At 32.9% G+C, this 26,224-nt stretch overlaps 2 protein-coding genes across 2 annotated transcripts; both read left to right on the top strand.

Annotated features, from left to right (window-relative positions):
* The first annotated feature begins 361 nt into the window (after positions 1 to 361).
* Positions 362 to 5,697, top strand: LOC120333436 (UDP-N-acetylglucosamine transporter-like). Its single transcript, XM_039400860.2, has one exon. The coding sequence runs from the start codon at positions 1,498 to 1,500 to the stop codon at positions 2,428 to 2,430; it is 933 nt and encodes a 310-aa protein (XP_039256794.1). The 5' UTR covers positions 362 to 1,497; the 3' UTR covers positions 2,431 to 5,697.
* On the top strand, positions 5,690 to 25,936 carry LOC120333430 (ubiquitin carboxyl-terminal hydrolase 10-like). Its single transcript, XM_039400853.2, has 14 exons — positions 5,690 to 5,821; positions 6,797 to 6,862; positions 7,217 to 7,244; positions 8,941 to 9,711; positions 14,742 to 14,833; positions 15,681 to 15,802; positions 16,452 to 16,593; positions 17,541 to 17,702; positions 18,664 to 18,782; positions 20,151 to 20,355; positions 21,074 to 21,218; positions 21,328 to 21,390; positions 21,985 to 22,106; positions 22,513 to 25,936. Exons 1-14 carry the CDS (start codon positions 5,804 to 5,806, stop codon positions 22,582 to 22,584), a joined length of 2,127 nt encoding a protein of 708 aa, XP_039256787.2. The 5' UTR covers positions 5,690 to 5,803; the 3' UTR covers positions 22,585 to 25,936.
* Positions 25,937 to 26,224: the final 288 nt, after the last annotated feature.

Genomic DNA, 26,224 nt, shown 5'->3' with positions numbered 1-26,224 from the left:
TCATAGTGCCGGTAGGTGGTCGTCAGATCTGCCAGGTGCGTGCCTCCCTCTTATCGCCGGTACCGGTACCGGTACCGTACCGGTACCGTTAGATGTGGAAATACCAGCGCCGCTAGACTTAATTAAAATATTAAGATATGAACGAAGAGTGAATTTCCCGTTAAAAGTTGGATTTTGGTAATCGCATTACTGCATTACAATGCAGCAATAGGTCGCACATTTTTTGCAAATGTATAGGGAAGGCACTGCGCAATATTGCAATAAACTAGGAGTGCAATCTAAAAAATCACCACTGGGTTTCTCAAAAAAAACTGAAAGAAAAAAAAGTTTTCCGTGGATATTGATTCAAACTATCATGTGCCGTCATGCTAGACGCCTTCGTTTTAGAGACAAATACGGTTGAGTGTTGATTTATTAAACCAAATGTCGGCACATCTTGTAATCAGAGAACATGGCCGACTGCTTTCAGTCTCCTTTTGAGTTTATTAAAATTAAAAATATATAAACACAAATATGCAAATATTCTTAAATTTATTTTTGCACAGTAATTTACCACAGTATCGACATGTCTCGATGACCTTGCATAAGTGTCCTATCCTGTCCACATGCAGACATGTCATATATTATAATTTAAAGAAACTCTTGAAACGAATGTAGAACAAACTCATAACTTCAACCGTCTTGTAGTTGGGAAAGTCTGTGGGTCGAAAAGTCGTTACAAAAACGATTTTGCACATGTCAATCCTATCCCTCACCTGACCACGCCATCCAAAAATTACATAATTAAAACGTCACAATCACGTCATAGAGCTTGCCAAAGTAGTCTATACATACGATCGCCTGGTATGCGCCAACGATAAAGAGCAGCTCATGGCAGCGATCTCTCTCATATCGGGATCATTTCGACGAGAAAACTAGAGAAGTAGCTTGTCGATTTTGGGTTATTGTCTGCATGTCTTGGATGACAGTTCGTATAGTTTGAAGGGCCCTATTACCGTATATTATAGTGACGTAATTAATTTTACCCAGTTAACAGTTGGAGTTTTTTCCTTAAAATTCCCAGTCCTAATTATAGATAAACATCACAATCATTAGGTTTTTATTTTTGCAATGTGACAACGAAAATTTTCTGTCAAAATGTGTTGCGAGCATGAAAGTTTTCAGCCATCAAACTTGGTTGACTGTAAACTTGAATTCGGTAACAGTCTGTGTACCTACCAGACAATAAATTCTATGTATGCCAAAAGTTTTTCTTTCAAGAACTTCAGTTATGTTGAGTTCACTACCTTGTAGCTGTTTGCTTAACAAATTGAAATATTTCCCTCCTTTTGTAATAATGAATGTTGTATCAAATTAAATGTAATCCTGATTTCATTTCACTGAACAGTTGGCGTTTTGTTTATCTGTCCATAACACACAGACTGCACAGATGCATAAAGTATTGGTAATATTATTTTATATTTGAATCACTATTCTAGTTAATCATAGTAAAAAAAAATGAATTCAAAAAAGCTGATTGCACTTGTATTACTCGTCATACAGACAACAACTCTCGTTTTGACGTTACGTTACTCCAGAACCAGACCTGTCGAAGGGCCACGATTTCTTAACAGTACTGTTGTGGTTATAGCAGAGGTGGTGAAACTATTATGCTGTATTTTAATGATTTTGAAATCAAAAGGATATTCGTTACGATTTACCGTGGATGAAATATTAAGAGAAGTCATCGGTCGACCAATTGAAACTTTTAAAATTGCCATACCTTCTGGTATGTATGCTATACAGAATAACTTATTATTTATAGCATTATCGTATCTGGACGCTCCCACATATCAAGTGACATATCAACTGAAGATTTTAAGCAGTGCAATATTTTCTGTTCTTTTGCTTGGTCGAAGTTTAAACAGATTGAAATGGATTTCTTTGGTTTTGTTGATGGGGGGAGTGGCTTTAGTTCAAATCCCACCTGAAAATTCTGAAGAAAAAGATCCTGCCTATCGTTGGTATGGTTTATTTGCTATTTTTTGTTCGTGTATCAGTAGCGGTTTCGCTGGTGTTTACTTCGAAAAACTTTTAAAGCGTTCGAATCAAAGTCTATGGATAAGAAACGTGCAAATGGCGTTATTTGGCACCATTTTTGGTGGACTTACAGCGTATTTTACTAATTATGAAGAGATTAGAAAAGATGGAATTTTTCAAGGATACGATCATTTAACATGGTTCGTTGTAATATTACATGCTGTTGGCGGTCTCCTTGTCTCTAATGTTATCAAATATGCAGACAATATTGTTAAAAGTTTTGCTGCTTCACTTTCTATCGTTATATCAAGTGCAGTTTCGTATTTTATGTTCAATGAATTTCATCCAGGTCCATTTTTTACTATAGGTACAGCAGTCGTTTTATTTTCTACTGTTCTGTATAGCAAATAGATGCAATAGTGGTAATATATATATTTGTGTGTTTTGAAATAGGTTCTGGGTATTGTAGAAGGTGACTATATCATATATTATCAGAGGGTGCTATGGGGTATATATTTGTGGAATATGGTCTTGTAAAGCAGGACGCAGGAGTGTGCAATCTTTTTTAATACAGAAAGGCCAGATACAAATAACTGGGTGAAACCACGAGCCGCACCTTTTTAACAGAGGCGTTCTGATAGTTGCAGGCACAAATATTTTTTTATTTCTGTTATGGATCTTATGCATTGCAGAAATGATGAGTTAATTGAGATGCATAAATTTCTAAAAAAAAACTGTTAAACTGAATCAAAAACTTGTTTCGCAGGTCGTACACGATTTAAAATTGGCACTACTCTGAGTCCGCACGTATGTTGCACACCCCTGTTGTAAAGAATAAAATATTTGATGTTGTTGGTAGTGACAGTCATAATTCTATTCGACTAAATCTGTGTTGTTTAGTTTACTTGCAATTACATCATGCCATTGTATTTTTAATGCTGTAAAAGTGTTAGTTGTGTCAGCAGGATTTTTGCTCCATGCAGATAAATTGAAGTCAATCATCATAACCTAACCACAACATAACTGGCTAACACATGAAAAAGCATGTCCAAGTTACAACTAGTTCTGAGATTGAATCAGCTAATTTAATTTCCCATCTTTTTTACACAAAAAAAAGCAATCATGCTACTGATGTTGTTCGAAAACTTTTCTCCGTCCTTTTCCAAAATTATCCTTGTTCAAGTATTCAGATATTCAAGATCGTTTTTTAACATTTTTCAACCGGTTATTCGTCCTTCAAATCATATTATTTGATTTGTATCATTTTAATTTACTGCAATATATTAGGCATAAAGCCATAATATAAATCATAGCTATTTCAATTAAATAGTTTAATTTGTAATATTTGCAACTGATTTATCATATTGGAAAGCTCAATTCCTAATAATTTGCTATATTTAACATATAAATTCTGAACATTTTTCGCAAATTTTGCACCTGCTGATGTCCGTCTGTCGTAAAATAGAAAGGATGAAATAAATTGTCAGCTGCTGATAGCTATTTACCACTTCTACTAATGCTTTAGCTTCTTTATCTGTGTCTGCTTGGATTATTTATGTATAATATGAGAATATTGTGCAATCATATGTTGAATATTGGTAAATGATTGTAGAAAGAATCTATGTTGTTCTAACCCTGTATCACTGTGCCAGTCATAAATCTATAAAAAAGAGCTTCTATTCTGAGTAGCCAAAAAAATCTCCCGTAAATTGCGATGAAATAAATATCCTATACTTCACCTTTTGCGCAATCGATAAAAGATGTCATATTTAATTTTGATGGCGAACTTATTTAGGTGGAATTCTCTACCCTGGGGGGGGGGGACGATCAACGCATGTCACAAGATCAATAACCAAAAGCCTCCAACTACTAGAAAACCTATATTGAATAAAGGTGCGGCCCAGTTATTTCCATCTGGCCCTCCTGTATTAAAGGTTGGAAACCCGATGCTGTTGTTGTGTGATTTTCATACTGAGTATGTTTAGTAAAATCCAACATTGCAATGTCATACAACATATATTTATGTAATTTATTAGTATTTAGTATTCATTAGATTCGTGTTTTCTCTGGGGCTGAACCCAATTTTAAATTATTGCTCCTGGTGCCATTATAAGCGTATAATCTCACATGTTTGCCATATCCAGCATTTGCTACGCCTACAATATGGTACTCCTGAAGTATGTGAATCAAGATGGAGGACACCGGAACGTAGTATATGTAGCAGGTTGGGGTTAGGCCATGATTTCTAGTCCTCGAACTCCTAATAGAACTTAAATAAAGAAAAATTTTATCTGGAATTATGGCCTATTCCTAACCTGGTACACATACTACATTCCGGTGTCCGCCATCTTGAAACGCATACTTCCGGAGTACCCAATTTATTAATATTTGCTTGTAATAAAAAGGGTACTGCCGTTAGTGTGCGCCTGGTTAGGGTTAGGCTGTAATTTTATTCCTATTTACCTTATTTTAGTTCTATTACGAGTTTGGGGACTGTCTGTGTTGGCCAAGTGAATATACTCCCTGCCCATAGGTTTAAGTCCATTTACACAACATGATGTAAAGTAGGCAAACAAAACTAGTTACCCCATATTGGTACACAAACTTCTGGAGCGCTATAAAAAGACCTCAGTATCACAAGTGTTGACAAACGTCTACCATGGATGAGCATTAGACCAAGCAATTCAAATTGTCTACCGGTTTCTTTCTGACTGACTGATAGTCATCACTGCCCGTTCGCATTCATTGTTCATACTATATTTATTGCATTGTAAGCTGTAAAGATTGTTCTTTTTTCTGCTCAGACAAAATCATAAGTTCATAACTATGCATGCTGCATGTGCAAAAATATTTTTGTGAAATTTGTACTACTTACTGTGGTAATGAATGTATTCACCGTTTACAATAGAGAATTTTTGACTGAAAATAATTGTACCATGCAAGTATTTATTAAAGTGGAGAGATGGATTCAATTTTAGTTGTGACTAACAAAAAAATGAGGTATCTTTTAAACGATGCGTCTTCATTCCCTTTTCTCTAAATAAGGCCCCTGATATCTGAAGATTTGTAAGGAGTTATTTTTATATCGTACTGGTATCCTCCCAGTTCGACATAGCCTACACAATTTATTTCACCACCTATAGAGGGATGGGATTTAAACCTGAGATGTGTATTCCTAAAAAAAAAAATTTTAGAATGGTGCATATTGGATATATATTTATATATTTGCCATTCATTTTAATTCAGAATCTTTGTTTCATAATATGCCTCAAACTGTTTTTGCACAAATTAAGTTTTACTGATAAAGTGTTGATAAAATATATATCGTATTCTGTTACCTGAATTTCAAGAACATTTTTGCTCTCACAGTGCACACATCTTTACCTCGGCCATTTTTTTTTTGAGATTATCAATCCTGAGATATTGTCTTTTGTGTATTATTGCATTGTCATACAATTATACGTAAAATTACTGTATTGTTTCAAATATCATAAATACGACCAATATGGACATGCTTTGTACCCAGGAGAAAGGTCTTCGTTTTCTATACTATCAAACTCTTTTGAGGATTATAGAAATTGGTATTCTATCTTTCTGACTATCATTCAATGTTCTACATGAGATCTGAATTATGGAACGTGTTATATCTTGTTAATCTTGTCTCTCTCTTAGAAATAATAGCTTCTGTAGATATTATTTTTGTGATACAATGAGTAAAGGGAATAGATAGATATTTGGTGTACGGAAATTGTTTCAAAGAATATTTGTCACAAGCTTGCCGATCATGGCATCAGCACCTCGAGTAAGTTGAATTTATATATTTTAATTTGAAAATTACCATAAATTGTCCTTCATGAACGTAACCCGCAATTGTATAATAGTTTTATTGTTCATGAATTTGTGATGTACTCTATTGACTGTGACTGCAACAGTCAGGCCTTTGGAGTCAAGAGGTCGAAGGTTAACATGTTCTCTCTGAAGTCTGAGCCAGAGTCGCATTCTCTAACTCATCAAAATTATGAATTCCCTGGTATTTGGAGTGAGTCTGAGTTACAATTTCAGACTTTCAATGGTGATAAAATGAGTGAAGTCTTTTAACTCAAAATGTATTGACTCTACTAAGCATTCAAAACAGTCTATTAAATAAAGCTGGTTTGTTGACTCCATAATTTTTGTCATCAGTATTTGTTATCAGAGTCTAAGCTGGATTCGATGTCTGAATGTTTTACAAGTCATTGACAAAAATTTTTTTAATATCTGAAACAAAATTCTTTTGGGAAATTTTTTTATCCCACGCGACAGTCGTATAAACAGTATTCACAAATGCAAAACATTTGATAGAAGTATGTCGCTTAAACTTTTGCTCTTGTATGAAAATAATTATCGAGTTTGTGTCCGTATCTTACAGATCATAAAGCGCACTGTCTATAAATTGCTTAGATTGGGTACTTTTTCATACATAAGGCACATCAGACTATGAGGCACTACAGGTTTTAATATCCATGATCCATACATTAGGCGCATTGGCTGATAAAATTCATGATCAATTTTTAAGAAAAAAAAAGATTTAAAGTGTGTTGTATGGCCCTTAAATTACGGTATCTCTATAACTCTATCCTATTCTATGGTTTCGACTGCATTCAGTTTGTTGCAAGTTAATAAAGTAAGTCGCAATTTAACAATCCAAACTTATTTCACCTATCTATTAATATTGACATGGGTGTTTCTTTGATTATAGTATCATCGAAGTTTTGAATTGTGCAAATTGTATTTTTAGTTCAGTTTTGGGGATTTCACAGAGGAAGAACATAATTGTTATTTAATACAACCTGGATGCGTGGAGGTATTTTTTTATTCTCGTTTTCTATTTCAACAGACAACATATTTTACATTATGATATACCGGCAGTAATATTGATTGAAGCTTCGTATTATATTTGAGAATCTGAAAAAGAATCTTGTACATTGTGTATCTTCTTATAAATCTATTCTACACAAGTGGATCACAATAACTTATTCATATTAGGTCTCACTGTTGATAAGAATCTTGGTATTGAAACAAAATACCCTAATTCAGTTGTATGGTATGAAGAATGTATAAAGTGTGGTATTCACATTTAAGGCTTATTTCTTGCTCATTGGGTGGCATATATATATTGGCATACATCAATCTAATCAAAATTGAAATATTTTTTCAGTTTCCGAATTCATGCAATTATGTAACACGTAAGTGAACGTTTTCTTGATCTTATTTTTTTTTTAATTGAAATAAAATAATGTAGACCCAGAGATTTCGCAATAAATTGAATATTTGAATGAAGCAAAAAACCATATTTGAGGGGGTTCAATTCGTGCGAAAATTCATAATTTCATTATGGAAATAAAGTATTTTTATTAGATATTTCATTAATAGTATTATACTCATGTTTTGGTCTACATTTTGGCTACATTACTTGAGAGTTATTTAAAATAGAGCTTATTTAAAATAAAAAATATTAGAGTAATGTAAGACAAAATTTGAAGAGATGTTTTCCAAAGTTTTGTAATTTGATTTTGTTGTGTGATCTATTTTATTGATATTACAATGTAATTGGATGTAGAGAAGTACCGATACCACTTTTGTCACCGATACCGATCCGATACCAGCAAAAAACGCCGATACCGATACGCCGATACTACAAAAAGGCCGATATTCCGATACCGATACTATGTAATTATTACTTAATTAGGTGTGCTGTATAGGGCAGACGGGTTAAAACAACGGTCTTCGAGCGTTGGTCATAGTACACATTATTTCAGATCGAAAAAAAGATATATCACATAATATGAAGTTAATGTTTGGTGTTTGCTTTAACTGATTAAGATACATTGTACAGTAACGCTAGTAATCTCGGTGTTCAATTAGAAAACTCATAACCCGGAATGTCCAATTTGAATTTAATGTTAATAATATCGCGGCCTTCGAATATCGTTATTCGTGTTTAAAAGAATATCGAATATCACCCACACATTCTAGCGCCTACGTTCAAATTAAAAGCATTTCACAAATATTTTATTTCGTGGCTAATCGTAATCGTCGACGCAATAAGTCAAAGCCAACATGGAAGAATATCAATCAGCACCGACAAGAAGAAGGCCTACCTATAACCGTCGAGGATGTTTTTTTACTTTACTATTTTATAATATTTTACAATTGCTATCATATATTTTGAGACAGTCTGGGGCTAGGCGGTCATGTCAATATATCTATAAAGTAATTGTGTAGTTAAACAAAATTAAAATTAATACCTGCGTAGATGGATAATTGTGTCGGAATTTAGTTTATCGATGTCGACGGACTAAATGACACTCGTCCTTGACGACAAACAGTCAGAATTTATACCCGTGCCAAAAGTCCATGTGCCGTTAATAAGGACCCCAATTCATTCCACTGTATGATTCAAAACTGGGCACCTAGTTGCTTTTTGTTATGTGCTGTGTTGATATATTTTTTCATAATTACTATGTAATATTAAAAATGTCAATATAAAAATTTGACAGCGGAAATAGCCAAATTAATTAGTTGAGCTAGTTTGGCTGATAAATAGCTAAAAACACGTGAATCCTATTCTCTCGCGGGGGTAGCTCACGATCTCTCCAGACAAAAAATAAATTAAAAAGTAGTATTCCAACGTATCTTTCAAAACATTCTGGACCATATCAAAAAGGTGAATATATCGGAAATATCGGCCTTAATCTCATCGATACCGATACATCGCCGATATTGCTGATACCCGATACATCGGTACATCTCTAATTGGATGCCTCTTTTGGTATAGACTTGGACCAATTTGCTTGATAATATTTTTTTTTTGATTTTTCAGTTAGGGCTCTTATTCCAAGACTATTTCTACTTTTGGTAATGCTTTTCGTTCCTTTTTAGCGGACATATTCGGAGTATATCAAAATGGGGACATAACGAGAGATGTACCGTACGATGCATGCAACAATAAAATTGATATACTGAGAGATGAAAATCAGAACCATATGCCAAATGAACATAAAACATCATCAGACGTCGATCATTTAAGAAAAAATGATTTAACAATGCATCACAATGAAGTTACAATCAACGGCAATGATCAACAAACAGAACTTCAAGATAATAGTAGTTTTAATAACTTGACAGAACAAAATTCAGACGCTTTTTCTGAAAATGCTCAAGTAGACTTGTCAAATCATCTTCCGAATAATATAGAATCTACTAACGGACATTTGGATATAGATAATCTTAGTCACAACACAGAATCATTAAGTATAAACGGTCAAGTTAATTCTGCAAAAAATTTAATCACGCATGAGAACGATGCAAAAGAAATCGAACTTGACGATACTAATGCAAATTCTTCATCAGAATCAAATCAAAGCGCCGCTAGTCACTCTGATATTAAAGATCAAAAACAAAAGCCTGCAACATGGGCTGCATTATTTTCCGGGAGTAGTAGTGCATCCACAAACATAAAACCAGTCAAAACTGTATCTTTCTCATCCGGGGCTGTGGCGGGAAGTAAATCGAATCATCATCCCTCACCCAAAGAAACTTCCCAGCAGAAAAAGAAAATCGCTTCAGAACAAAACGGTATTTTAACGAAACCAGAAATTACGACGGAAGTTACAAGCGTCGATAAAGATCCATTTTCAAAGCAGATCGCAGGTAAAAAATTATGAATACTTTAATAATGTACCTAGTTTTTAGTGCTGCAATATTAATAAACCTGAATATTTCTTGTTCTCTTAATTCAAACTCTATGGCAATATAGGGACAAGTTGATAAGCAACAGGTAAAAGGCAATTAACTAATGAATGAATTACTCGTATATCACAGCAAGTAAGACTGTGTAGATGAGCATTCAAAAATTATATTGTTTGCTTGTCACTGATGGAATATTTCCTATGAATAAAGATTTTCATGAGTGCAGTGGCCTGATTGTTAAAGTGTTACACTTAACTATGATGGCACAGGGGAGTAAAAAACTCTGGTTCAAATTCCACGTCCGTCACCTCCTCCAGGATGTAATAAATTGGGTAGGCAATGCCAAATCAGAAAAATGCTGATCCAAAATTTGCTGCTGCAGTAGAAAATCATGTTTGATTTTTTGCAATTTCCTTTCCCCCAATCAACTGTTAGTTTCTATGCATTTCATATGTGTTTGTTCACTCTGTGTACGGTTTGTAAGTTGAAAGTAAATGGAGCTCGACTTGAAATTCTCGCTCTTGCAATGACATTATGTCTAAATGATAGCTTCTGTTATACATTGCAAACTTATATCAAAAACTGAAATCAATCATGTTCAAAGAATGTGTTTATTAGTTTATATTAATGAAAGAGTCACTTTTCGTTTTAATGAATTAGCCTCTCATGCCTCTTTGTATATTTATCACCCCTCAGTTGCAAAATTAGAAAATATCTTGCCAATCTTGTTTTGGCATAACAGTATTCTTAATTCTTTACCAACCAAAATGGAACAATATAAATTGTGAGTAACATTTGAATTATTGATTATTCAATGATTGATTTTGTGGTTATATTTAGTTCTAGTACTGGAATTCATGGTTATAGGGGTGTGAACAATGTTAAAAGGGCTTTGTCATTTTTTTCTAGGTTTTAATACCATGGATATTCATTTCTGAATGCGATTTAATTTTATAATTTACTCCATCAGCTGACTCGGCAAATTTCATATATTATTATTATAATATAGCAAATTTTGATATACTGGTAGGTATTTTGTGACGGTGGTAAGAGCTGGGCGCAACGTTGTTTTATATCACCTCATTGGAACCAAATTAGCTTATGTCACATCTTTATTAACGGGGTTTGAGAAAATTATACTTGAGTAGATATTAAATCTGTACACGTACAGCCTAATCTAAAAGTGAGCATGAGGCACTACCTAAAAGAAAAACCAAAACAGGCACAACTTTGAAACTCACACCAAAAAATGGTCCCTGCTCCATATTGATAGAAGACAAAAGAAATTTTTTTTTGGAAAAGGTGACATAAGCTACGGAATTACCACAGCATCAATTATCAAGTTTTCCATCAGCTTGGATTATTTTCACCATAATTTGAAGCATTTTTAAAATTTGTGTAAAATGCTATGTTTCTATGATATATGCATTGCGACTGCTAAATGTTAAACATGCTGGTAAGGTTATACCTCATCTTGTGAGAGTGGTATTCTTCATAAGACGGGTGTTGTTTTATCACTGTATTGATCATTTATTGATTAGGTTTCTGTTTTCCTTTTGTCTGATACAATCTAATTCCTTACTCTGTCATCTACAAGATGGAATGGTGTTATAAATCAATATATTGACGAAAAGAAGATTAGCCTATATTTTGTTCAGTATTTATGACCAAATACAAGGTGGATCCGATGAAAAAATAGATAAAATTCTTCTACGAAAATGAAGGAAATTTTTTTACCACTTGAAATTCTGTTTGTGTATAATTGTACCCCGGAGTTTCAATAATATGGGACGCTCTACACAAAAGTTACGTTTTTTTGAAAAATCTTTGAAATGATTTGTATATGATTTTCGAATAATTTTACCGTGGGTCTCATTCGAAGACTTTATCAGAGCATTTACATGTATCATGCTGTAATGAATCCTATGTACTTTTGTAGTTTATTAACAGCCTAGTTAGTTATTTAATTCATTTTATTATATGTCGACTACCGGTATACTAACATAAAGTTGATGTCACTAGTCCAATGTTAATTCCCTCGACGCATTCCTACCATTGCCTGTCTTACCAAAGCCGGTAAAGTAAGTTGAACCAGACCCAACTTTTAGTGACTTGTTCATATAGAAAAGTACAAGGATGGCCCAAGGATGAATCTACTATCCTGAATACATTATAGAATTTTATTTCAAATATGGTGAATTCCAATGAATTATAAATTGGATCATGGTCAACATCAAATACATAAACACAAAATGTTTATCCAGTGAATTTGAATTTTGAAATTTAGGACGGTTAAGATTTTATTAATTAAATGAAACTTTTTGGTCATACTGTAAGTCTTCAATGGCTCAAAATTATAATTTATTATTAAAACTATTCTATATTATTACTGAAATGGAGAATTCAAAATATTAAATATAGACACTTTTCCAAACTATTTGAATTTTCTATTTTATTTATGGCCTCACTATAAACATTTAAATTCTTCAATTTTGAAGCTGATGTAATGGCGCTCCAGAAGTGTGTGTACCTACCAATATGGAAGTAACTAATTTTGTTCGCCTACTTTACATCAAGTTGTGTAAGAGGACTGAAACCTATGGGCAGGGGGTATATTCACTTGGCTAACACAGACAGTCCCCGAACTCGTAATAGAACTAAAATAAGGAAATTGGATTAAAATTATGGCCTAAACCTAACCTGGTACACACCACGGTAGTACCGAATTTTGTTAAGGCATAATAAACTAATTTAAGTAAATATTTACCAAACATTTTTTTTTATTAATAATAAGTTCAACATTCGATATATATTTCTTACATTGTTCCTTCAGTTTCTGAAAAAACATTCTAAATGCAATCAATTCTTCATTTTTTATTTGGGCATTGTATCTCTCATATGCAGGAAGTAAGTCTGTTAATAGGGAAATAGTGCCTTTCCTGACCTTATGATTGATTAAAGTTGTGCCACTGACAAAGTAACAATACATATTTCACACTCTATATTTTTTTGCATAGGGTACTGGTATTTTATTAATAAACCGTTTATGAAATTCAAATTTTGGACTTGAAATTGAAACATTATGGTGGATCATTAAAATATATTGTTATTATTATTAAATTTCAACATTTCTAAGTAACTTGTATTATATATGTGCATGCATTAAATAGTCTAATGCAGTGATTTCCAGCCTTTTTATCAAGCGACCCGAATTTTTCATAAAATAAATTTTGTAAAAATCGCTACCCAAGGATATATTCACATACTGAATGGCATCTCATGTTTTTATGGCTGCAAAATTAAATGAGTAATATAAAATAGTTATATTTTCCATATCATTTTTCCAACAAAAGTTAATTCAAAGTTGCACTAGTAAGAAAGCTGCGTGTTTGCCATTTAAGTTTTTGAAAACGTGGGTGGGTTCTCATAAGCAAAATAGATGCTGCCGAGATTTTAAGCTGTTATACTTCCAAAATATGACTAGAAAACAATCAATAAATTTTAAGCGCTTGTCGAAACAACAAACCACCACCGAAGAAGATTTTTAGGTGACCCAGTTTTAGGTCGCGACCCCATGGGTTGGAAAACACTGGTCTAAATGTTCCTATGCGAATTGATTGATATTATTACACATTCTTATCACTATTTTTTCAATACTAAAAATCGGAAATTGGTTTATTGTGCAGAATGCCTATGTTATATGAAATATAACATTAGTTTCATTTATACAGTAGTAAATGGCTTTTTGGCGTTTTAGTGTTCCCTTGTTACTTTTGCAGTTTTGATGTAGTATTACTTTTATAATTATCATTTGTCTGCTTATTTGAAACCTTGTGTCGAGTAGATTCCAGTAAAATGAGTTTTTCCACGGTTTCCAGTACTCTATAAAAGAGGAATTACCGTATGGCGTATATCCTCGCATATATTCAGAGTTTAAACTCGAAAAAAGTTGTCGAACTAAGGGGTCGGCATATTTTACAATTTGTAGGGTCGGCTGCAAATTTTTATAAATTCACCGTTTTAGGACCGTTTTATATGAGAGGATATATGGTTATGTATATTTTGTAACATTTCACATGTACCTTGATTTGTATGACGATTTAATGATCAAAATTCTCACTAATTACATTTTGTTGAATACCAACAATTCTGCAATTAATTGTCCTGTTGAATAATCTTTTAATGGTAATGCTATTGCCGTTTTTTATTAGTAATTATTTCGTAACTTTTATCTTATCTGTTTTGTTCTAGGATAAAGATTTTATCAGTTTATTTCTATTTTAAGTGTGGTTTCAATCTCCAAAAGGCCACATAATTTTTTCTTGTTATGGTAATTCATATTTTTACGGTTCTAGAGAAAAGCTCTGTGATTGTGCAGAAAATTTCACAACCTACTCACAGAAATGTTTAAAATGATTCGAATAGATTCGAAACTCATTATATTTGATATGGAAAAATATTGAATTTGGATATATGTTGGAATATTTATATTCAAAAATTAGGGATTTTGAGCCGTCGGAGACAAGCAAATCAAAACATACGATATCTCAACTGATAACAAACAACACAGAGAAACCAATGACCTTTATATTTATGTTGTTTTATATGTGATCAACATGAAGACATAGGGATTTATGTAATTTTCACATGAACTTGCCCCCAATTTAAAATGTATTCAATATTCCATATTCGAAACTATTGTCCTAGAATATATTCGAAACAGTGAAATATTCTGTCTTGGCCATCCCAGAATCACATTTTACAATTTTATTCACATTACTGTTTTTATTCTTCCGATCATTGTTATGTTCCCTTTCTACATAGGACAACAACTTACCGTAAGATCTTTTCACCAAGATAAGTAAATGTACCCATATATAGCCCTCGTGGTATATCTAACATATTAACGTTGTTATTAAGTACACAAGGACTGGAATACTTAGCAATGTTTCACCACAGTATTATTACCAAGTGTTTGTTTTCTTCAACAGATCAAATATCAAGAAATGAGATTGTCTACAGATCACCAGGTCTAATGCCCAGAGGATTTATAAACTCAAGCAACTGGTGCTACATTAATGCTGTATCCTTTAAAATATATGTTATTAGTTTTATTTGTGTTTTTAGTTTTATGTATTTGGTTAGGCGTCACTTATAATTTACAGAAATAAAACATGAAAACATGGAAAATGTAATAAATCGCCAAATCTTCGGTTTCAGAAGCATAACTGATGCAAAATATTTTATGCTATCAATGTTTATATTCTATTTTGGGAATTCCAATTCACCAGCTAAATGGTAATGTTGTAATACTTGGTATTGACTGAGGATTTTCAAAAAAATAAATTTACCTAAAGATTGAAATTCATGATATATAAGAATGTGTTTTTGAATTACAGAATTACAATCTCTATTAGTGTAGAAAATTTTGCAGTGCGTAAAATTAAGCATAACTGGCATGGGCAAGCTACACCCGCGGGCCAAATCTGGCTCGTATGGTAATTCAAATTGGCACGCTTGATGCTGCACAACCAAACTAAAACCAAATTTTGATGTTTTTTTGTTTTTTTTAAGGAATTTGTTATTAAGATTGTGATTGAATTTAGTTTCGACACAAGGCTTATTGTTTTCCACTTTTGCTTTCGTAACACTGTATATATTGTTCATAAAATGTAACTTTTTAAACCACACTTACATGGCCCGCTAGTCTATGTGGGCTAGATTTTTGGCCCCTGGTTCAAAAACCTTGCCCACCACGGCCCCGGACTATTCTGGTGAGACCCTAGGTGCCCCGGATCCCCGGTTGAAAACCACTAATATAGAAACCAGTGGTATTGATTGATATCGATATACTGATATAGTAATAGAACAACAGAGCTTATCTCCTTTCTTTATTAACCATTCTATTTTCCTCAACCACAAATTCAAAGACTCTTCAAGCGCTTCTAACATCATCACCATTCTGTCATCTAATGAGATCATTTCCATCTCGACAACCATCACCTGATAATAACAATGTTATATATACTTCAACACCTATTTTAGACAGCTTGTAAGTATATTATGATAAGCGTTAATATGGACGCGTTCAACATAGAAAATTTAAATCTGATTCTGATCCCTTTTAAAAATGGCTTGGAGCGCCTCCGACTCACAACCTTTACTTTTGCTTCCTGCCCCAGGTTTGAGAAAATATCGGATTCGATTGGACGTCTACAAAACCAAATTTTGATAACAATGATTTGACTTATGCAATCTTTCTATAATTGGACACAAAATGAACCTATGTTCTGTTATGATGTTGTTGCGTTTCTCTTTAAATACAGGAATAATTTCTTTGAAATTTTCAGTGGTTAAAGCTTGTTGTCGCTATAAGCCTGTGTGCTTTATTGGATTTGTTTTTCACCTCAAAGTTTTGTGTGATGTCGTCATCAAAAATAAAAATACTCCGATATGTCAATACTCAAACTGATAATTTTTTAAAAAAAAAACACTAAATTATTTCTGGAATAGAGAATTTGATGGGATAAATTTCCAAAGATATGATTTTTTCAATAATATTTACTGCATACATTTAGGATTTTAATATGATTCCACTCTTCCACTATACTGATTTAGTATAATATCCCTCATGTGAGGCTCTCCAGCTATATTCACTATGTTGGTTGGCGATCTTCATTTTTTGTTGTAATTATTTATAGTGTAAGACTCGTTAAAGAGTTGAAACCACTGCCGAAAAAAAATCCACCTCGTCCATCAAAAGAGCAATGGCATGGACCATCACACGAACCAGAATATATTTATAAAATGTTGTCAACAATCAAATCTAAACTATCAGAACGGGTAAGAAATTGGTTTCTGAATTAGCGAATTGCGTAAACACTGAAATTTGATCTCAAATATACAATGTTCAATATTGGATAATGTGAATTATTGGACACAAAGTATACATATGCATTGTTTTTTTTGAGTTGTTGTTTTTAGTATTTCTTTTCTTCTTCTTGTAAAAAAAATTCTTTCCTTGTTAATTGCTGCTTTGACATTTTTAGTGGTTAAAGATGTATTGTTGGCTAGACTTTCAATCATTACGCTATTACTTTTAATCATTTCAAAAATTCCTGTGGGCTCTATGGGATTCGTTTTTTATGTGCCATGACGCTACAAAATTGAAAATTGAGCACCTTGTGGTATTTTCGTGTTAGTTCTGGTGGTCTGCGAAGTAGCGAAAGCTAAGACTATTGTACCGGTAGTCTACTGTGACTACTTCGCTTTTCCTGTGGTGTCCATATATTTGAATATTGGTCTTGTTTCAAATTAAAGATGAAAAAAGACCCTTGAAACTGGTAAAGTTTAGGCCTGGCCGCCTGGATAACCGAAATCGAGAGATTTACTCATTCGAATACATTTTTAAAATAATATTTTTGATTATAGAGTATCGAATATAGTCTTTCACATTCAAATTTTAATATGTAGAATTTGAAATATCTATAACAACATTGAATTTAGAAATGCAGGTAAGTCTAGATGAACAGTAATGTGGTTGGCTCTATTTTCCAATGTTTTCAGAAATTAATAAATAAAGGCCTTTTGGCCCACTCACGAATGAGAATTAAATTGCTCAAAGTGATTAATTTCAATAAATTGAACTATTCCGGATTTATTCCTAAAATCGTGAATTTAAAAAATATTGAATAAATTTACTCACAAATCAATTTGAATTTTTTATTTTTTTGGGACATCCCGGGATCTGGGTACTAAAATGTTATTTAATTCTCAACCCCTCATTACAGGGACGACAAGAGGATGCGGAAGAATTTCTTTCTTGTGTATTGAATGGACTTCATGAAGAAATGCTCAAAGTTACAGAATTTTATTTCGGAAAGAGCGTTCCAACATTAAACCACACTGATGATACAATTGCGAAAAATTCTCAAGTTGAGTTAGGTTATGAGGTAAGAGTATCTTTTTGATATTGCGCAATGAGTCTGTGATTCGAGAAATTGCCCGTCACTCTGGATCAGTATATACCAGTAGTTGAATGTACTGTTTGTCGTTTTTCCCATCCTTCCATATGATGCTTCTAACGGCGAACAAGGCTTCTTACAAACAGCCGTTCCTTGGGTAAAGGGGTGAGTGTGAAATTTGAAGCAGTGTATTAGCCTGCCATGCCATCATGGTTATTAGGTCTAATGCTTTAAACAAGGGGTTTCCGACAGGCGCCTGCGAGCCACAACCTGGCCCATCAAGCCATTTTCATCACTCAGGTTTTTCCCCATCAAGCATAAAAATTAAAATCTGACAGTTTTTGTTTGAAAAGACGCTTACATTGATAAAAATACCATACATAATGTTTTTTTGTTCATGTTGCTGCGTTAAATCTTTCGCTGTTTTGCCCAACACATTTATTACTGTCAGGCTAAGCAATAGCCGCATTCTCTTCTCTTGCCTTTCCCGCTAAATTTTTTGTGTGGCCTACTTAGATTTCTGAAATTGGTTATATGGCCCACCGACAAAAAATGTTGCACACCCCTGCTTTATACACCAGGTCATTGTATAAGTAACCTACATCAAGCACAACTTGGTAATTAGTCCAAAACTTGATAAAAAAAAAATAGCTTTTCATTTTTAATTGATTTTTTTTTGTACAAAAACTTAATTTCAGTGATGAGTTCGTTAGAAAATTGTCTTAATTAAAAAATAAAAAAAATAACTTAATATTTTATTCTTTGCACTTGCCATCTTCCAACTCTGCGCAGTTGAAAGTACGACTCTAAAATAAAATCATGCCGACTAGCCTTTCTTGAAACTCTTCTATCAAATATCTTCTACTTCTAGTTGAGACTTCAGAACTTTGCTGTGAGCAAGCTTGTATAAAAACAGTAAGTTATACTGCAATTTTATGTATTATTCAAGGTGCCTCTTCATGAAGATCAACAAAATGATGATTCAGAAGAAAGTGAGGAACAGTGGGAAGAAGTGACGGCAACAAGAAAAAATAAAAGTTATGTTATGAGACGTGCAGATATATCAAAGTAAGTTGATTGGCAGTGAGTGAGAATATTGGGTTTTTGTGTTTAATGAGCTTAGCATGCGATACTCATTAAAAAACGTCTTATTGTCCGATGCGCTTTATGTGTAGACAAACTTCCAATCCAAGCAGTTTTTCAATGACGCACCTCCTGGTTCGTAAAATACGGTTTGTGAAAATACGGTAACAATCAAAAGTTTGAATAGGCTATATCAAAAATTAGTCTGAAAATCTGAACAAATGATATGATAACCTCATCTATATAAGCATTCAATTATATCTAACTATATTCAAGGTGTTACTTTTTCTGGAATGACTAAAGTATTCATGGTTCGTCATTTCCTACCCAATTTATTATCCCCTGGGTGAGGTGAAAGGCATGAGATTTGTACCTGAGTGTGCAATTGCAATGTCAATATGGTACTCCCGTAGTATGTGTACCGAGTTAGGGTTAGGCCATAATTTTGTTCCGATTTCGTTCAATTGCAAATTACCTCCATATTGGTACACATCTGAATGTATCGAAGAAACGCTTGACCACCGCTAAGCCCCAAATTGCACATGTATGGGGCATGCATAATATATATATATATATAATAGTGTCAAACTCCTAATTCTTGCGCATCAGAGTAGAAACACAATGTGACATAGACTATAGTATAGTGTTTACTTACGCAAACATTTTGAACACACTTTATTGAAACTTTGTATGTACCGGTAGTAAGTTATAGTTTATTTGCTGATGTGTCATGATATCTGTATGCAAACAAAAGTCTGTAATTCTGTCCCCTATATGAATTGCAACATGTCTGGTATTCTAAGTCAGCATTTTTGTTAAACTGGTTGTTTGGTTGGTTTATTATACTTGTTACACAATTTAAATAAAATAGAGGTGAAGTGGGTATACAATTCTTTTATGATTGTCTATGTTCTCTAAAATAAAAAATAAGGAGAAATTGCAAATCCAAAATATAATATATTTTGATTGCCAATATTCGGATAGGAATTAAATATTTATCCTGTGGGAGAGGAAAGCCAATAAGACAGCTTAATCTTAGGGCGAAATACGTCTTTTCGTCCGGTCGCCTTCCATGTTGATGTTGGGTATGGGACCAGTGGTTACGTGAACCATCCCTACAGTGGCAATGAGTCCTGCACTCTTCTCACACAGGATTTGAACCTGCGGCTCATGTAGAATAATCAGAGGTGCGGTGGTGAACGTATTTCTATTGCTTAGCACGATGCGCCATACGGCCGACTACAAAAAATTTAAATAAAAAAAATTTTGTACGGGTGTTGTATATGTACATTTTTTATCTTCCTGTTTTTTAATAATACTTCCAATACCATTCAAATTTGTTGGTATATTTAGAACACCAGTGTCTGATGTGTTCCGAGGTGAATTACGATCAGACCTTTTCCAAGAAGGACAACGTGGCACAGCAACACTCGAGCCCTTTTTTACTTTACCATTGGATATAAACGACCAGAAGACATGGTCTGTCGGTGAAGCTCTAGAACATTTCACAAGACTGGAACCAGTGCAGGATTTTACAAATACAAAAACCAAAGTGAAGGTGAGCTTCTACGTTTACAAAAAATTCAAAAACCAATCAGTGTTTTACCTTTCCAACAATTCAAAATCAAACTTATTAAATATACAACATCTTCCACATGTAATCGGAATATTTGGTTTTGGTCGTCTGTGATAGAATAGAAAGAAAATTATCTTATGAATGGCCTTCTATTTTGTGTGTGTTCTATTGAAACACAATTTGCTTTTAGATTTATTGCAGAGGCCACACAAACTATCTTGATTAAGTTGGAATATTTGATGATAATTGTAAAATATTTTCAATCAAAAATATCCTCTAAGCGATATAAGCACGTCAAGTGGCGCTAAGTGAAATCTATTCATGTTGGCTGTTATTTATTTCCGCGGCGCACAGGTCTGCCTTCGATTACGATAAAAATGAAACAAATAAATTGTAAAATGTTTCAATCAAAACGTGGACAATGGCGCTAGAATGTGTGCGCTATATTCAGTATTCCTATAAACATAGAATCAATATCCGAAGGTTGCGATATTCGAATATTAAATTCAAATTGGACATCTCTGGTTCACATTCACAAAAAGTGAACTTTTTCTGTTTGTGTATTATTGTACCCAAAAGATCAGTAATCTAAGACGTTTTGCGCAGAAGTTATATTACAAATGACCAGGGTCTAGTTATTTTGGTCACCCTGTGTAAATGTAAGTTACTTTTCAATAATGAACTTAATTTTTGTTTCCAGGTAGAAGCAAATAGAAAAGTGACATTAGAAACACTACCCCCAGTTCTCATCTTACATTTAAAAAGATTTGTTTATGACAAGGAAGGAGGATCACTGAAAATAGATAAAGAAGTGCAATACCACACCGATCTCATTATAGGAAAAGGTATTTATGTGATTATTTAGAATAGGCTACTTTGATTACAGGAAAATTGCTAATCTGGTACAAAAAATATGTTATGTGTGTTGAAGATAATCAAAATATTGCTTTTTAGAACTCCTTTCAAAAACAAGCAAGAAAATAGCACTGGAAAAGCGATCTTACAAATTATTCGCAGGTTAGTTTTGCTTAATTTTCTGGAGAGCAGGAGTATTTTCTTTTATATTGGAGTCGTTTTTTTAAATCTTCAAGTCTGAATTCTATAGAGTCAGGGTCGCAAATTTAGAATTTTATTGGTGATAATTAAAGTGGAAAATTCTGTCTGGAACTACAATTTATGTTCCACGCAAGTAAACTGCGTATAACTGAAATGTGCTTTAATAACTCGTGCTAATTACTACAAAATACACGGCACACAGCAGCCATTTTTAGGACATACCGGTACATCCATGCACAGATAACAGCAAAATTATGGGAAATTTTTGTTTTTTAAGAGTAAGATTCGTTTAGGGGGCTAGGGGCCACAAAAAAATTTTTTACTGGTCGCAGTTTGCTAACCTGACCACCTTGATAGCTCCATGCTCCAAAGGTTTTTAATTAGAATTTTTTTTTTTTCAATATTCAACTCGAATCTGAGTCAAAAAATTTCCTCAACTTGGACTCGTTGTCCGAATCAAAAAAGTTCCTCCTTCCAGTAGAAATGAAGACTTTATCATGTGTTAGAAATTTCATTATCAAGTTTTTTTATGTTACGATTTTTCTTCTTCTCAAGTTGTCTATCACCATGGCAAAAAGTCATCAGGAGGACATTATTCAACTGATGTTTATCACGATGGTTTAAATTGTTGGTTAAGGATTGATGATCAACATATTAAAACTACTAACGTACATGAGGTAACACTATCTTTTTATCGCACATTTCTCTTGGATTAGCTGCTTTATATATGTTTTATCAAATCATTTTATCACTACATACATCATTATTGACTTTGTTTGCCATTCAATTTTACAAAAATGAAGATGATTTATTCAACATTTGAACTTCTGTTAGTGTATGATTGTACACAATATTCAGTAATATAGGACGCTCTGCACAAAAGTTACACTTTCTCTGGTATATAGACCAAATAACCTGAGTTCTGATTTTTCCAATCATCCGGTAGATATACCTAAGTGACGATGGTATGCGTTTTTGAAATCCTTTCAAAATCTGTGTTAGCTCCTAAGCTACTAAAAAAATTAGTTTAATAATAATAAAGTCGATTTCATTGTGATGAAAAATGTCTTGCTTCCTTTTCAGGTAGTAAAGCACACTCCTCAACGTACTGCATATCTTCTATATTACAAGCGAACTGACTTAATGGTAGTATAAAACCAACATGCAAGTTATACTATGCACCAGACATTCGCACATGAGCAACACCTTATTGTACTCTTATAGAATTGATATTTATTGAGCATGATCCAGAGATAATATTCACTTTGGCCATATTGGCACACTTTTTGTTACGGCCCACAGTTGGCCCACTGATAAATAAGTATATGTGTCTACTCAATGCTTATATGAATATATATTGTTAGGGCATGCTTAAACGAGCATAATAGTATTGTGTTTCATGTTTAACAAATTTCTCGCATGATGTAACAATATTAAATATGTTTTTGGTTCAAGTCCAAAATTATTATTTTACTTTTTAAGTAACCAACCTGAATCATATCTTATTTTTCAAGATAAATTGAAGTGATACCCCATTTTCTTGATTTACCCAAAGTGGGTTTCGTTTTCTTCATTTAAAAAAACAAAGTAGGGCCTAATAAGATTTCACTCCTCTCATTGTATATAATATCTTTCACATGTATTTATGCAAATTTTTGCATTAGCACATCACGATGTATGTACAATTTAATATTAGTCCAATTCAAAGGAGTTATTGCTTGTATTTACATGGCCAATCTAAGTCATTTAATGCAAATCTCATAAATACAAAAGCTTATTTGTCAAAATTCATTTTAAAAATTGTCCACACTGTTATAATTGGAGCAAAAAAATATCTGTGAGACCGACTATGAAATGTTTTCAGATATACACGCTCACAACCGGTTGCAAATCATCTTAGTAAATATTTATATATTACCTCGAAACCGGCCAAAACGGAATATTTCACTATTTCGAATACATTCTGGAAAAATATTTTTAAATACAAAAATTTACTATATCGAATAAAATGAATTTTGAATGTATTCGCTTCGTTTTGGACATTCCTGTGTGTTTCAGTCCATGATTGTCGAATTACCGTAATTCGATTCTTCTTATTAATCGTAACTTCATATACATTTATTTCATCCATTTATAGGACAATCAGTCAAGATTTTTCTGATTAAAATTCACTCTCAGCATTTGGCATCTGAACTTACAACAGTGGTTTTAAATTATAGCATGGTGGTAAAGATATAAGGTCATAAGAAAACTAGTATTGTATCAAATCCTTTATCATATTTTGTTCTTTGGCACGATATTTCACCGAGCTTTTCTCATCGTTATTATCTTCATTTACTGTTTCATGGCTTATATTTTTCCTGATGAAATTTTTTAACCCATATGATGATTTTGAAACACTGATAATTAGATTTGAACCAGGGATGTCCAAAACGAATCGAATATTCGAACACATTTGAAATCGATTAGATCATCTTACAATAGACAAAAAATGAAACAATGTTTATCTCAATCATTCTGCACAACCAAATTTGATTTCTTCGAATTTACAATTATCTTGAAAAATTTCTCTTGCAGAGCATACCCGATATTTCATATTCGAAAAGATTATTTTAGAATGAATTTGGAATACTTAACTATTCAGTTTTAGCAATCCTGATTAGAACGTCAATTAATTTTCAAATATAGGCAAAATAAAGATAGGTCTGTAAAATTAATGATTTAATATTAATATTTTAATACAATTGCTCTGAAGATTCAGGTTTTCAATTCATATTTTCATGAAACTTCATCACAGTTTCATATAAATTGAATATCACACAGAGAATGGATATATGACAAAATTGGAAAATTTGAAATAGTCGTAATCATCAATGTGTCTCTAAAGATACTGTAATACTGACAATGATTATCGAAAGTCACATTATTGGATTAATTAACAAAATTGAAATGATGAGTAGAGTTATGACAAATAATATGTAAAAATAATTGAATCCAGTATTGGAATTCTCATCTGTAAATAACTAAAAATGTCTTCATGTGATTTCGCTAAATTAAAAAAAAATTTTGACTGTGTTTTCTCATTTCCATTTGAGTGTGTTATTTTTTTTTTCACATGTTGGATATGTGTCACATGTCAACTCATTAGGTCGTATGTACAAGAAATTTTTTTCAAAATATTTTCACCTACTCAATTTATATCTTATGCTGTAGAAAATTTTCCGATTGAATTTTGATGGAAGACAGCGAAGTTCAATGTTATGTTGCCTACATTTCTGAATGGTATTTGAATTCACAATACATATTGTGTTACTATTCAAAATGAAAAAATAAATAGAGAAAAAAGTTTGTACCACCTTTTCATCTATAACTTCAGCTCTATAGATTTCAATAGAAATATCATATAATATTTATCACAAGCTGTATTAGTATCACAATTTTAGGAATATTCAAGAAAAGTTTGTTGAAAGAAATTCAGATATTGACTTCAAAGAAGTTTTGTTGTAAAAATTGCTTTCTCCTTAGTTAAATCAGATATTTTTGTTGCGAATTTAGGTTTTGTGAAGTACATTATAATTTTGCAACTTAATGAATAATTTTAGAATAGTTCAAAATCTAAATATTAATGAATTGCAACATATATTGATGAGTGCTTCCAAGGCCATATGTTTCTACTTTTTCACACTTGCCGACAAATTTCAGAAAACACCATAAAGTTAGTAATGTGGTCCTTCGCTTTTCCATACTGAATTAAATCTTAGGTCTAAAAATAATGTAGGTATTAGCATGTTATCCATCCAACAAACTTTATTTTGGTTCAATAGTCTAAAATTCAACCAAATTAAAAAAAAATGTCTTGCTGGGTATACTTTTGTACTTCCACAGCCACCCATTTACCCAGAGTTTGCTGTCCCATGAATATAATTAATTTAAGTACTTACGAAATATTGTCAGCACTCAATTACTTGAAATGAGTGGAAGATTTTCATTTTTGATCTGCCATTTTTGCAGGTTGAGCTCATTAAAATTGTAATACTAATAATAATTGATTTAGTTTTTTTTCTCTTTTTTTGTTTCCTATTGAATCTTAATTTTTTGGACAAAAATTATTTTGGACTATTTTTTGGTTGCAAATATTTAATTAATTTTGCTGCCATAAATTGCTTATTTTTTTGCTGCTTATATGCTTTTCTGATTCCTTTTTTGAGCTCTGATTATGAACATACTTTGTGTTTCGTTTGACTCTTTTTGTAGTTTATAAGCGGAGTCATCTTATCTACTTTTGTTTGTGCTTGAGTTCGATGATCATCAATGTCATTTGGGGAAAGTTATTTGCGTGAACAAAGGATGTGTGACATTAATTGTTGCTGAACTGTGGTGGATCGTGCGCAGTTTGTTATTAAATTTAATAAACATACTGATTTTTTTTTGTGTGTGCTTGTGGTTAATTTACTAGGAATTAACGATAAACCATTGAAACAGTGAATAAAATTAAAGTTGGCTTCAATGTGTGTGATCTTTATGTGGTAACTAAACGGGGTATAAGTTGAGCTGGCACATCGAACTAAGAATTCTTTGTACTCTTCATACTGCACCTTTCGTGTGTGCGTTCGACTCATTCAAAAATACTTCTGTGGATAAATAGGATAGGATTTACATACTTATCCCGGGTAGAGAAAAACGATGAGACGGCTGAATCATATGGCGAACCCCGGCCTCTCGTTCAGTTGCAAGTCAATGTCGAATATGGGGTTAGGTATTTGTTTCAGATGCGGGGACTTGATGCTGCCGGAGG

This window comes from Styela clava, chromosome 13 (genome assembly GCF_964204865.1).
Source record: "Styela clava chromosome 13, kaStyClav1.hap1.2, whole genome shotgun sequence".
NCBI classification, from domain to species: Eukaryota; Metazoa; Chordata; class Ascidiacea; order Stolidobranchia; family Styelidae; genus Styela; species Styela clava.
This window is presented reverse-complemented; position numbering and strand designations above follow the sequence as displayed.

Excerpts from the sequence above, each read along its gene's own strand:
- LOC120333436 (XM_039400860.2), top strand. The coding sequence starts at position 1,498 with ATGAATTCAAAAAAGCTGATTGCACTTGTATTACTCGTCATACAGACA.
- LOC120333430 (XM_039400853.2), top strand. Across the intron at positions 9,712-14,741 it reads ATTTTCAAAGCAGATCGCAG|ATCAAATATCAAGAAATGAG; the intron begins GTAAAAAATTAT and ends TTTCTTCAACAG. Across the intron at positions 14,834-15,680 it reads ACTGGTGCTACATTAATGCT|ACTCTTCAAGCGCTTCTAAC; the intron begins GTATCCTTTAAA and ends ACAAATTCAAAG.